This window comes from Cydia pomonella, chromosome 3, assembly GCF_033807575.1.
Source record: "Cydia pomonella isolate Wapato2018A chromosome 3, ilCydPomo1, whole genome shotgun sequence".
In the NCBI taxonomy this organism is placed as follows: domain Eukaryota; kingdom Metazoa; phylum Arthropoda; class Insecta; order Lepidoptera; family Tortricidae; genus Cydia; species Cydia pomonella.
The window spans coordinates 20,068,622-20,083,692 of NC_084705.1; the positions used below are offsets into that span (position 1 = coordinate 20,068,622).

Sequence of the window (15,071 nt, forward strand, 5' to 3'; positions counted from 1 at the left end):
TTGTCAAGAACCTACCCGAATACAAATTCAAAGTTAACTCCAACTCAGTAAAGTTATTGAATAAGCGTATCCACCTTTTCCTGTGAATTTCGTAGCATCAGCTCTTTGACGGATACTGCCCGCTGGCCGGTGCCAAAGACGCGCACAAATCAAACTAATGCGGCCATAGAACGCATGCACTCTCGGACTGATGTATTATGTATATCGTTTACTTTGTTAGCTCGTTTTGTGTTCTGTAGAAAAAAATGCTAAATGGGAACGGGACTTAGAGAAAAAAAGGACGCAAATTGACGCCGTTAGTTTGTAAATAGTAAATTGTTTTAAGAGACTGATTTATGTTCACATATTTAACATGCCTGCTTGATGGTAATAAGTAAATGCTGAGAATATACTTCAAATACATTTTGACTTTACGTTATACTGAAAACAAGCAAGCAAGTATCCGACTAAGAAAGAAAGTCTACTTTGTGGCTATTACGAGTATGATAATTATCTTCTTCTCGACAATGTTTCAAAACAGTTTTTTATGATAAGTGACCCGAAAAGTTCAAAATGGTAGACCCTATTCATGTTTGTTCCAAAGTTAAATGTTTTCAATTTGCCAAGTTTTCTGTCTTTATTAATATTTTCTTGAAACACGTGTACTGTAGGTATCTATCATAATATGCTTCCATTTCAGTAGGCATCCACTTCATTGGCTTAACATTAAAGTCTCAATTCGTAACTCTATCTTAGCGAGAGCTTAGTGCCGTCGACCAATGGGGACGCGTGCAACAGTAGCGAGCGACGGGATTGGAGGAAACTGTAGCAAATGCGGGGGCGGGGCGAATGAAACAATTGTTTCAGAGGGATGGGCTGAAACTTATTGTTTTGTTTTAATGAACCCCGAAATAAACAAACTCGGTAAATATGATTCTATATTAGTACATACATCTACAACAGAGAGTACTGGTCGTTTGTACTAACATTATGGTTTAGTAATAAATTAAATCAAAATAATAAAGACATTCTGCCATATAAATTACTTACGCAGATATAAAAGAAATTGGAAAGCCAAGGTGTCATGAGCTTAGGACATTATAAGAAGGCTTCACTTTAAAACAACATGCATTTAATTTTCCTACCCGTTTCATATTAGGTCTAACGATATCACTGTCTTAAATATTGTCTAATGTACATCGAAAACTATACGGACAACTGGACATCCTCTTATTTTTTGTGAAAAGGAACGGAAAGTCAAAATTCACAAAAAACACAGTAAGAGATAGTTAATCTAATAACCTTTTTCACTCCACCAGCGCAAACCGGAAAGTTCACCTTATGTTAGTTCTACTATATAGCTTACACAAATAAACTTCGCTTAATTTCAATTTCAGAGACGCAGCAACTTCCCATCTGTTCGCACTAGCTCAGACATGCAACCTTTGTACATAGATATATTATATAGCGACTGACACGACAATAACGGGGTGAAAGGGAAGGTAGTGTGTGTGACATTGTGTATTGTAAAGGGCTGCCACCAACTCAAGAAAGGCCAAGTTAATCTCACATCTGAAGTGTATGTGGACTTTGTGAGTGATATTATTTTATGAAATTAAATGAGGTTATTTTATCCTAAATGTGTTCCAGTTGTATCCCAATGTATAAAAAACATTGTTTTTTGTTTTTAGACACTATTTATATCATATTATTATGATTTTTAGATTAATTTGAAGTTGTATGGTTTATGGTTCCCTACTTAGAGTCCTTATAATCCCGTAAGTACAGTTAAAGGCCACATACTAAGCCTAACTAGATTAAACTAACTCAACGTAACCAAATTATTATTATTCAATATGATTCTATATACTAAATAAATTACAGGTGAGTCAAAGTTAAGTATACAGTATTTTCAAGTCAAGCGATCGGTTAATTGTACCTATTTACATTTCACTCGCTGTTCGGAATAGCCTAGATTTGTGCTAGGGCCAGCCCTTGAGCGAGCACGAACGTAAATTTAATATCCGGTCGAGTAGATACCGACCGAGAAGCGATGCGCTTGTGTTTAGCGGATCGGCACTAGTTAGGTACTACATTACTTACATTATTTTTCTTTAACTCAGCTACCTACCTATAATGCTTAAAACCACAAGAACCCGTCGCTAAAAAGACACCGTCACACATTTAAGCTCTCATTTTACAACGACAACATAATGTAATAACATGACTCTTAAGATGACGTTCGGATTCAGACTGCACCAGTATTGCAGCGCGACATTACCGACTGCATTACTGCTGCTAATGCCAAAATCGATGTTGCAGCACGGGATTTTGACAAATGCGGCAGCAATTCAGTCGGCAGTAATGTCACAGTAATGTACTGGTGCAGTCTGAACCCGAACGTCACCTTTAGCATGAACATTCAAATAATATATAAGAGTATCTATGTGTGGTAAGTAAGTTTTCGTTGCTAAAAAATGTAAAATACAAATAAAATAAAGTGAGCAGAAGTAATACTAAGTGTAGGTACGAGTACCTACCAATGTGTTACTTAAATGTTCATGCCAACATTCATGATGTTTCAGCATGTCGTTTTAAGATGAGAACATAGCATCGATTAAAGATAATGTTAGGTGGAGGTACTTCCCAGCTGGGCTCTGCTCAACGAAGGTCCATAGGCTACGACGACTGCTTACCATCAGACGGGCCATATGCTTGTTTGCACTCGACGTAATATAAAAAAAAAATACAATAATGGAAGGATGTCATAAAATTTTATTTTTAATTTTCGTTTGCCTCTTTAATGCAAACAGGCGGACTTACAAATTACTTAAGATTATTTTGTTGTATGTAATAGTAGGTCCTCATGCAGGAAGTGGCAGGAACTTCATCAGTCCTTCCGGGTCCGTCGGTCAGTTCGGGAAACTTATATGCAGGGATAAGCTTTTAAATTGAAATATACGAACGCTTTATTTACATAATAGATACCTATATACAAAGGTATTACAGTAACTGTACAAATACTAAACTAAATTAATAACTAGCTTAAAATAGGTCCTTCGGGTATTGTACCAAGGATGCTGGTGGCATTTCCTCGTTGTATCGCGATGCTGATACGTTGTGTTGTGCGAGGAAGCCGCCAGCTCTTCGGTCACCAGTTACGGCAACCAGACGCTTCTCGATTTCTGCAATAAACTTGTGCGCGCTGACACCCCATGAACCTAGAGTTTCAACGCCAATTGGTACAAAATGTTACTCTCTAACGCGGCTCTTATATTAAAAACAAACATCTGAATGTGACTGTAACTACACGTATGTACACAACATAATTAGAAAGTTAAAAGTAGATTGTTAACTAAGTATTAGTAAAATGGTGCCTTTCACCTGGGTTAAACACTCTAATATTCATTTCCAATACGAGTAAAGTAAAAAAAGAACTAAGTATAAACTTTACATGTTACTTCTTAAGGGTACCTACTTTTAATTAATAATGTAGGTAATAGTATCGTTATATGGAATGGGGCGTTAAATATTAGAATGGAAATTGTCCAACAAATCCACTGAAACTCAAATGTTGATTGCTTGTCGTAAAAAAAAAGTGCTTGGAAAATAAAATTCTCTACTGTAGAAACGTATCACTTTCTGCACACTTCATAGAACAACAATTACCTACCTCATTTCATAGCATGAGAAATGCAAATAATTTTTCAACGGTACCCTAACAATCTAACTCAAAGCCACTTCTCACCAAAATGAATACTATCACCAATTAAACTGCAAACTGTCAGAAAAATATGATTTACCAGTTAAGTTGAACAATAAGTAAAACGTTTACCCTCTAAGTCCCGAGCTCCCAAGGGGGAGGGGGGCGGAGGGAGCGATATTCAAATTGCGAACATTTCATTTTAACGCTTGTGAAGATATTCGCCCGCTCCCACGCTTGGGAGGCGAGGCTAATCTGGGGCGATGTCGATATCGATAGAAAACTTTTTTGTTTTTAACACCCAACGCAAAAAGAGGGTTGTTATATTATGTTTGACACCAATGTCTGTCTGTCATTCTGTTTGTCTGTCTGTGGCATCGTAGCTCTCCAACGAATGGACCGATTTCGATGCGGTTTCGTAACGTGAAAGCAAGTTTTCTTGCGTGGTTCTTAGCTATCTTAGAAATCGATCAAGCAGTTTGAAAAGTATCAGCTCTTTTCTTACAGCTTACATAATTTTGTGTAAGGCGATTTTGGCATAAAATGATTTTTTTGTTAACATATACCTAACATAGGGTTTTTTTAGTTTAATAGTTATTACTTAATATTCTTGCACTTGCTCGCTTCATTTCCTAACTAATTTGGTGCTTTAAAACCTAATAAGTACCTTCTTCCTCGCGTTGTCCCGGCATTTTGCCACGGCTCATGGGAGCCTGGGGTCCGCTTGACAACTAATCCCAAGATTTGGCGTAGGCACTAGTTTTTACGAAAGCGACTGCCATCTGACCTTCCAACCCAGAGGGTAAACTAGGCCTAGTTAGGATTAGTCCAGTTTCCTCACGATGTTTTCCTTCACCGAAAAGCGACTGGTAAATATTAAATGATATTTCTTACATAAGTTCCGAAAAACTCATTGGTAGGTACGAGCCGGGGTTTGAACCCGCGACCTCCGGATTGCAAGTCGCACGCTCTTACCGCTAGGCCACCAGCGCTTCTTTAAAACCTAATAAGTACCGAAATATTTATTGTTAATTAAATCTTAACGAAAGTTTAGATTTAGATGCCAACTGATATCTAAACTTTCGTCGCTGAAACTGTTAAATAACCACAACAAGAATAAAATATAAGATGATATAAAAAAGGTAGGTCCACTTTCACGGTATTTTTTTTTTTTGAGAAATGAAACATTTTACGAATCGTTTATTTGCTGTTAGTCTGATTAGGCAACTTTTAATAAGCGTCCCTTCTTTCGTATCTTACGAAATCACCGTCATGTCGTTTCATAAAATCCAACCCTTGTTAGAAAATTCGTTGATAGTAATACAGGCTTGTTACGTTTTCACACTAAAAAAAGAATTAGGTACGAAGTTTGTTTAGACTATAATCTGCGAGAGATGTGGAAGACCAAATAATCATTTAAAAAATATATATTCGAGTAGACTAGACATGAAACGTTGTCCCCTCCCTAATGCCAAGTTGAGACGTTTGCGAAATGTGGATATTTCACGAATTGATCGTTCCACTGCGGAATTCTCATTTGCGCCTCGCCTCCCGCCGACCCCGCACCTGAGGGTAGAGGGGGTTCACACCAATATTGAGTGCTTTACACTAAGTAGAAACTTATAAGTACCTACCTGACAAGTATAGGTAACCTATATTATTTTAACAGCTATTCGTGTCTAGAACAATCTTATTACAACTATAGGGGCCGTGCGCGTTGGAGGGTCTGCCATCTTGTGGCCTGAATCGGAACCATAAACATGTACATTTACACGTCACGTGTTTTCTTGTGCATAGTAGGTTCTGCCATCTTGTGGGCTACATCGGAACAATAAACATCAAATTCACGCCTCGCGCCAAAAATCTGACGGCTCCTGTGCTGCCTCCTACAGTTCATGCACGCTCCCTATAATATATGTGGTAAATTACTGTTGATTGGAAGAGGAAAGACGTTTATTTAACATCACAATTTGGAAAACATAATATAAGATAAACACACAAATTTCACGCTAAACAGGATCCCCTATCAGAATATTGCCACGGCAAACCATGGCGCTGATTTTCAGTGGAGACCTAACTAAAGTAAGCTAAACTAGAAACTAATACTAAACCAGTGCTGATGCACACGTCAAAATGAAATAACATATTGAAATAATAATTTCTCTGGGTGGCGATGAATCACGGTGTACTATTTTTCTTTTAATAATTTAGGGTAGATTTTATTTCTCAATATGACAACACCATGTCAAACACACACTGCACAAGGTACAATGTGCGGTGATCAACACATTAATAGGGTAATTGACTGACTAGTCAAATCAGTTTCTTTTTCCAACTGTTAAAACTATTGAATTGTCAGGACGAATATACACAGTGGAAAAATTTAAAGACCCTGGAGGAAAAGTGTTTTTTTAAGTTAGCTCATTTTACTTCAAAGACACATTTTATTTTAAAGAAGAAACAAAACTCTATTCAAGTATTTTTTTAATTCGCTTGTCGCACCCGAGAGATCGAACCGACTAAAATTAACCGCACAAAATACATTTATAAATCTGTTACTAATACTAATATGGATGTTATATTGAACCTGAATGATCCCTCATGAGTATGAGTAAAGGCTCACCCAGCTTATACAACACAGAGTATTTCTACATAATACCTGCTCATAAAACACTCGATCCTCGAGCTCTCGAATTCTCAACGCACCCTGTACACGATCAGCTTACAAGCAGATATTCAATTCGTTTTATACATTAATAATTATACCACCCCTCTCCCCCGTCTTCTCCTCTCATTGTAATTTAAATCGAATTCCCGACAAGCAAATGGAAATATTTCAATTTGGAATATTTCAATTTGGCACCTCCGCCGTTCGAATTTCGAATCGCGAATTAAATAACCGTTACTTACGAGGCTGGTGGATTTAGATTTAAAACGATTATTTTGTTTAAACTTTTATTTACTAATTAATATTTTTAATTTGAAACCTTTATTAAAATTTACTGGTCTGTTGAAATGGTAAACCCGGAATCAATCCAGGCAGTGTCCCCACTTAGCAATAAGAAAAGTTTATCTACAAAGGAACCTGTATAATTATCTAATCAAATTTGATTAGATACTTTCAAGCCTCTATTCTAGATCGACTAAGACGTGCAAATGTTTTAGGTTTTGCATCCCTTGTAATATCATTCGTTTTTCTTTTACCTTGTCCCATCCCATTAGTATTTCGTATTACTTAGTAGATATGAACGTTGTTCTTAAAATATGGCATGAATTTGCTCATTGTATTCAACTGTATTGTAAAGAGAACGCTTGGCTTACTTCCACATCCTATATTAATAACTAAGAATTGTTAACTGTCATTTACTACACTACTTATAATGTCTTAATAATTCCCACGTCTAGTTTAATCTGTGTTGACAGCTTTTTACTATAAAATAGAAATATAATATGGACCCAGAACACGTATGTCAAGATGCATCAGGAAGATAGTTATGCATACTCAACGGAACAGTATCGCTCAATCTCGCCAACATTATGTCCCATTCAGCACATTAAAGCGCACAGCCTAAACAATTAAACAAAAACCTCAACAATAAATATTAAAAAGAAGCGGAATCCTCGACGCGAATAACAAACATAATTGTTTTTTTGTGCCTCATTCAATAGAGCTTTGTCCGGTAATACAAAAACTGGTTCTCAAAAAAGTCACCTTTATAAATTAAGTTTCAGCATTTGTGAACACCAATCACAGCTCAGAGGCGGGGTTGCGCTAACCCCTCATTGGCGCTCCCGACGCTCTCATCTGTCTACATTTTATATAACCGGATGATACAACATATACAGTTAACACTATAGAGGAAGCGGGACGGCACTATGTTGGAGACAGTGTGTCGCTTCGCACTCGCGCCGTCTCACTCGCGCCATACTGTCAGTTTGTTCGCCGAAAATGAAGCAACAGTGTTGGCAACACTCGCGACGAGAGCGCGCCTCAACAGTTGCGCGATCCACGTTTGAAAATTCGAGTGGATTTCGAATTCGGAACTTTTTAATTTTGGTGTTCAATCGTCAATGGACTTGATATTTTTTTCATAGTGTAGCGATGTGCATGGTAGTATTTTGAGTGTGTTATATTAAAGTCGTGTGATGGAGATGTCGCTGCCGAACGGCGTGGACGTGTCGCAGCTGGTGCAGCACCCCGTGCTGGCCGCCTTGCCACCCTTCTTCCTCAGAGCTTCAGAGAGATATCAGGTAAATTACATTTCAGTTACATTGTATGTACACAAAATATTTAAAGCGATCAAATCATTGGGCACTTACCCAGTATTTGGCTTATCATTTTTACATACTTGGTCACCTGTGTTTTTGCATATATGACAGGTGACTAGATGAAGTCATAGCATACTAGAGGATCCGAAATCCTCTTCATAAAACACGACATTTAACTTAGAATCAATATAATTATGATTACTGAGTTTGCGTTTAAATGGCCAGTTACTTTTATGAGTACGCAGAATTTTTAATAGTTTTGTTCGTGGGACCAAAAATTATTGCATTGCTATCAAGAATTTTGATAATGTTATTGGCATGCCGACGTATACTTTCAGCCAGTTTTAGCCTTGTTGACAGTGAATCGTCCGTTCACCACGACTTATCTTAGACCTCACGATGAGAAGAGATAGCCCGATAATTATTACCTAGCTATAAAAAATAATAAGTTTAACATAAATGAACATAATCAAAATTATACTAATTGATATTGTATATCAGTTTTAGCACTTACAATGAAACACAAAAGATAGATTTCTTATAAAAAATATTATAGTACAAATGCAATAAGGGATAAGTGTTAAGGGGTAACTTAACATCTAACAAATTATAAGAACCTTTTTCTACATACCTTTTCCCGTATGATTTAGGCAATTTTACGATTATATCCGCGCAAATAGCACCGGCGCGGCGGCGGCACCCTCAGCCGGCGGCCCCGATTTAGATTTGTAGTACAAAATAAGACTTTTCTTATCAAGGCAGCAGCATAGGGTAAAATTAAATCAATCATTTTATCGATAATTAAACCTTCGTCGTTTTAATGAGATTTTTTAAACCGTTGAACTTGCCATACCATTATTATTGCTCTTTATACCATTATTATAAGCGCGCGGTTGTCTTATGCGATAACCGCAGCGTTGGACGCATGCGTCAACAAGGAAAAATGAAAATGTATGACAATGAACTGTCATTAGATTATCTGATGTAAAATGAGTGTGCGGCAAACTTGCCACACGTCGAATTCTATTTTGGAGTATTTCGCTTCGCTCTATTCGCTTCTATTCATCTCGTCGTATTTTGCTTCCTGGTATTACTATCTAGTATTAAAACCACCCCTTAAAATATTTAAAATAGATTGATTTTTGTTCTTTTAAAAAGATACTAGGATGACAATTTCTATACCATGGATATTCTGACGCACTTTATGCACATTTATATTACTCACTTTCTAACAATAAATGATTTGTATTTTTTTCGTATATTCTCTACATTATACCGTACAAAGGAAACCCGACACTTACAACATTATAAGTAACAATAACCGCTATTTATCCCGTCATCAGTTTATTATACCGCTTCATTACACGCCGTGTCCCGTTTCACCCCATACTTGTATACATTGTAATCAATTACAATTGTAATTACGACAAATTACAATGTTATTCTTGCCGGAAGTGTCAAGAGTGTTAGTTTGTTTTGTTCAATGATACTCGATAATATAATGTTAATGATACTTGATACGGGAGTATAGGGGCTATTGTAACAGTGGTGTGAATGAGATTGTGTTGCGATTGTGATTTAAAATAACAAGGGTATTTTATGTATAATATTAAGTAAGTCACAAGTCGGGAAAGTTTTCTTTTTTTAAATAATAATTTGTTATGCTTATTTTAGACTACCATGCCGATGAAGCAATCCTGTAATACACTAAATAATCTAAATGTATTTCATTTGGTACAATTTATTATTATGGGCATTAAAAGAGTTATTTTTGCGTATTAACATTACATAACAAAAGTAACTTGCTACGGCGTAGCGCTTCGTAGCCTGCTACGAACAATCTAGGTAGCCCGAATTCTTAGCTTCGGAGATTTTAATTTCTGCTTATGAAATGATTATTGATATGATCTTATGATCTGTCAATAATAGCTGGCAGATAATATCCATAACCGTTTCATAACAGCCTTGTTATGTTCGTATAGCCTTCATGTCCACGGCCAGTCTTAAAGCCTGAAAGCTATAATGAATAAAGATAAAAATACAATGCTCGTCAAGTGGTTACTAGTAATAATGTAAAATTTACAACTTTAGCATTTTGAACACATTTTTTTTGATGTTTAAATCTGTCGGTTGCCCTGGCACACTCCGTAGGTAGCTACATTATATGCAGTTAACCCACTGAAAGATTCAGGCATCTCACTCGTCATCGCCCAAAAGGCTTTTATAATTTGTGACAATGAATTTGGTGAACAGAGCATCTAGCTTATGTTACCTTAATCGGTTAACTGGCCCATGATGAAACTTTGAGAACGCAGTTTTTTATCATCATGCTTGTGTTTTATGCAACGCAGTTCTCTTGTCCGCAGCGGACGCCGAAGTGCGCGCGGTGCCGCAACCACGGCGTGGTGTCAGCGCTGAAGGGCCACAAGCGCTACTGCCGATGGCGCGACTGTGTGTGCGCCAAGTGCACGCTCATAGCCGAGCGGCAGCGCGTCATGGCAGCACAGGTGAGCCTCTCGACTGTAGCAGCGCGCGCGGAGCCACCACGGCTGGGTGTCAGCGCTGATGGGCCACAAGCGCTACTGCCGGTAGGCGAGTGGCAGCGCGTCATAGCGACCCAGGTGACCCTTTCATCTGCAACAGTACGCGCAGCGCGACCACGGCCAGGTGTCGGCGCTAAAGGGCCACAAGCACTACTACCGGCACGATTTAAACGACGAAGCGAAACAGGAACGAAGAGATGCACGTGTAATATTATCCATTTTTAGGGTTCCGTAGCCAAATGGCAAAAAACGGAACCCTTATAGATTCGTCATGTCCGTCTGTCTGTCCGATTCTGTCACAGCCACTTTTTTCCGAAACTATAAAAGCTATACTGTTCAAACTTGGTAAGTAGATGTATTCTATGAACCGCATTATGATGTTTACACAAAAATAGAAAAAAAAACAATAAATTTTGGGGGTTCCCCATACTTAGAACTGAAACTCAAAAAATCTTTTTTTATCAAACCCATACGTGTGGGGTATCTATGGATAGGTCTTTAAAAATGATATTTAGGTTTCTAATATCATTTTTTTCTAAACTGAATAGTTTGCGCGAGAGACACTTCCAAAGTGAAAAAATGTGAGTCCCCCCCCCCCCGTAACTTCTAAAATAACAGAATGAAAAATCTAAAAAAAATATATGATATACATTCCCATGCAAACTTCCACCGAAAATTGGTTTGAACGAGGTCTAGTAAGTAGTTTTTTTTAATACGTCATAAAAATTAAAAAAAAAAAATTTTTTTCATCAAGCCCATACGTGTGGGGTATCTAGGGATAGGTCTTCAAAAATGATATTTAGGTTTCTAATATCATTTTTTATGGTCAAATTGCGATTGCATGAACAATTTTTTTGATATTACTTCAAGTAACATTATTTAAGAAGACCTATTATTGTAGATTTGTAAAAAAAAATTATCTTCTGGAAAAGATTAAGAGCGTCATAATAATCACTAATTTCTTCTGTTACCTTTATTTCCGACTCTAGAATTTTCGCCCGGTAGTTACACACACACAAATCTCTGTGTTGACATTTTGCTGGGATATTTAGTTATCTACGACCACAACCAGTAAACATTGCGTCGAAATGTCGGAAGTACAAGTAACAAATTAATTCAAGATAGACCCGATTAAATTATGTTTCAATATGTCTTAATAATCAAAACCTAAGTCAGTTTACTTTCATTGTCGTAATATAGCATTGTTGGCGCCAGGTCGCGTTACGACGGCAGCAAGCTCAAGAAGAGAACGAGGCGCGGGAGCTGAACCTTCTGTACACAGGACAGCCGCCTGCGCCGCACCACTACGATATGCCCGATGACTCGCCTGGTAAGCCATCATCATCATCATGCCGTAAAACGTGGAACATAGGAGATAATGATAATATTTTGAATTTGTCCAAAACATCGATCCTAGAAGAAAAATTGTAAGAATTAAACTTGTAGAGAATCAAATTTCCTACAATTTTTGTCCTTACGGTTTTACCGTAAAATCAAAAATGGCCGAGTTATTAAAGAAAAACCTTTTTTGGAAAAAAAAAAACATTTTTCGAATATACGCAGGAGCCTGATTTCGTCTACTTTTTGAATTTACACTCCCAGTGACCCCCCCGAGGGACCTACGAAAAAAAATCCAAGAACTGATTATTCACGGGTAAGGTCGGTTTTTTGGATATAATGACTGTACTAATTGTAACGTTGCCTAAGTGGCCAGGTCCCGGCCGCGGTATCCGACACGTCAGTTTTCTATAGAAAGCGTCACGTGATCATCGATAGCCCGTCATAGAAAACGGAGTGGGTCAATTTCAACAGTACTAGTTTTTTGTGTCATTCCGGTGTAATTCTTTATTTACGTTTCTTCGATGTTTCTTTTAATGTCAATCGACACCTCAGACTGTTCTGTGATAAGCCTCTTACAGAGCACTTGATATCTTAAGCCTTTTGAGAATTATCGGAGATTAAAAAAATTGACTCGCACGTGAATGATAAGTATACACAGGAATGATATAACACTCCACCTGAATGACATTTTTCCACCGGAATGAAAAAAAATGACTCGCACGTGAATGATAAGTATGCACGGGAATGATATAAAACTCCACCTACTTTTGATATCATTCCGGTGTTATTATCATTCTGGTGGGTATTAAAGCCATTTTACTACACTCCGGAATGAAATTGGTGGAATGATAAACTGAGGTGAAATAAAATTATAAAAATATAACTAAATCCCACATTCATTAACTATCGCGACATTTAAACTCACAAGTACAAAATACACAATCTGTAAATATTTGAAAAATAAGAAATATGAAACAAAAAAGATATAGCAAACTCCGGAATGATATTTTTTTATCCCCGTACATCGAAATGACATTACTCACGTGTGTAGCGGATCTATTCGGCATCACATCGACGTCTTCTTGGGGTTGAGAGCCGCGGCACAACTGACTCTCAAAGTGCGCAGGAGGCGGGAGGGCGTACGCGTAAATTTAGCCAATAAACGTCGATGAAATTTGTCCGCGGTAATAAGGATTATTTTGCCGGACAAATTTCTTTACGCATAATAAGGGGGTTTATTAGAGAGTAGCAAGTAATATTTTAAAGGGTTCTTTATTGATATGGTATTATAGTAAACTAAAAACTAATTTGATATCTTGTATAGTTTTAGAGTTATGCGGCATAGAACTATAGAACACAAGAAAAATAAATGACTGCATCGATTCTTCTATTCCATTTATTATGCACCTCCCTGAAAGTAATCCTGGCGGCGCCCATACGTGTTGAGCACACAATCCTAGTATAATCTTACATAGTAAAACGTAAATCTAGATCACTTACGTTTCCTAGATATAAAAACGAACATATCAACATAATGGGCCGACGGCTGACACCCGCAGCTCTTCCGCTCGCTGATGGGCCCGCTTCCGCCTCCTCCGGCAATCGCTAACTTTACTTCTTACGTTGCCTAATGTAGTCTTGGGAATGTCTTTGTAGAACCATACAGTTCCTTTGGGAGTTAACTTTGGCACCAGACGCAGAACACCTAGAAAGCTATTACTAATTACACACTTGTGAGCTAGTTTAAGTGAAACCCGTTTGCTTAGCTTTCAAACGTCAGGATTAATGAAGAAGTTATTTCAAGGAGGTTTTTATAATTACGTAAAAGATATTTGCGCTATTCTGAGCTAAAGAGACCATAATCTATAATAAATAAATAACGTAATTATGATTAGGGAAAAGTTAGAGCAGATTAACTCAAATGCGATTTTTATATCGTAGTAATTTGTTGTGAACTAGTACAAGCTCTTGATTCCCGCATGTTTTAACTATAGCAGATAATAGTACATTATTGCAGAAGCCGGGAAATGCGTGACAATTTGTGGATGAGTTTCGATTTTGTCAGACGACGCGAAGCGACGACGAATCCACGAATTGCTGTTCCTGCTGAAGCATTGTATGACTCTTATAGTGCTTTTCTTCAAACATGCGAGGAAATCAGGTAAAATAATTATGATTTAAGCATCAACCAGCACTCAAATCGAACCTTCACATCAAAAACGTGAAAAACAATTTCCCTCTTTAATTATTTTTTAAAAGTTAAAGGCACAACTATTCTGCCATTCAGTACCATTCAATATTCGTTCATTCAATATAATTGTGCAATTTAAGCTGTTTTTGCACGCATCAGATCCTTAAAAAAATATAAAAGTTAAAGTCTTTGATTTTGTTAAGCAGTATGCGCACGATCATACACGACGGTCTTACACGACTCTATCCTATAGTGGATACATGTTTAAAAAAAGTAAAAAACAATACAGTAATAACTTCCCGTCCGCTAAAACACGACAATAATGGTTTGAATTTTTTAAATTTGTGTTTGATCATAACGAAGAACTTCCCGTCCTATTTTTGCTACAATAAAGTGAACATTTCCGAGCATATTGGAGAAAAGTATTTAACCCCCTCTGTCGCAGTACACAACCGCATTCTGCAAATTGTATTTATCAAGCAATAAGCAAAAATCGCTTACACCCTCAATTAGAGGGTAAATATCGCGCCAATTAAGACGCCACGAAGTGTTGCCACTCGGAGAAACGGGTGAAGCCTCGGAAAGCAATGAAAGAGCGGTATAAAAGTGCAACGCGACGCACGGGAAAGTGTACGACTCGATATTGTTGCGCGCGGTACGGACACAGTACGAAGAGTCGACATTCTTTAAAAAAAATTGGATATTATTTAGCGCACAAAAATCAAACATTTGTCCAATGCACAGGTAGTTATTTCCGTATTTTGAGATTTGTTTGCTAAAAGTTGTCGAAAAAACATACTGAGAGTCCGTCTAAGCTAACTTCGCACCGGCTTGAACAGGACGATGTGAGGGAGTGTCATTGTAAAAGGTATATTTTCATATGAATTTGACATTTATGATGACATTGCCACACTTTGTCGTTGTAAATTAGCTTGGTCCGACTCTATTTTGTTTTTACCTAACTACATACTAAACATTAGTGTAGATAATGTATTTAGGTACCAGTAACGAGCTAACGAGATACTCGCAGTACCTCTATAATGAA

The 15,071-nt window shown here is 37.4% G+C and overlaps 1 protein-coding gene across 1 annotated transcript in view; it reads left to right on the plus strand.

Annotated features, from left to right (window-relative positions):
* The first annotated feature begins 1,366 nt into the window (after positions 1-1,366).
* LOC133516252 (doublesex- and mab-3-related transcription factor A2) overlaps positions 1,367-15,071 on the plus strand; it is a 38,997-nt gene continuing 25,292 nt past the window's right edge. The window contains exons 1-3 of the mRNA XM_061849087.1: positions 1,367-7,933; positions 10,318-10,458; positions 11,710-11,824. Coding sequence (XP_061705071.1) covers positions 7,829-7,933; positions 10,318-10,458; positions 11,710-11,824 — 361 coding nt within the window. The 5' untranslated portion in view covers positions 1,367-7,828. The remainder of the gene's footprint in view (positions 7,934-10,317; positions 10,459-11,709; positions 11,825-15,071) is intronic.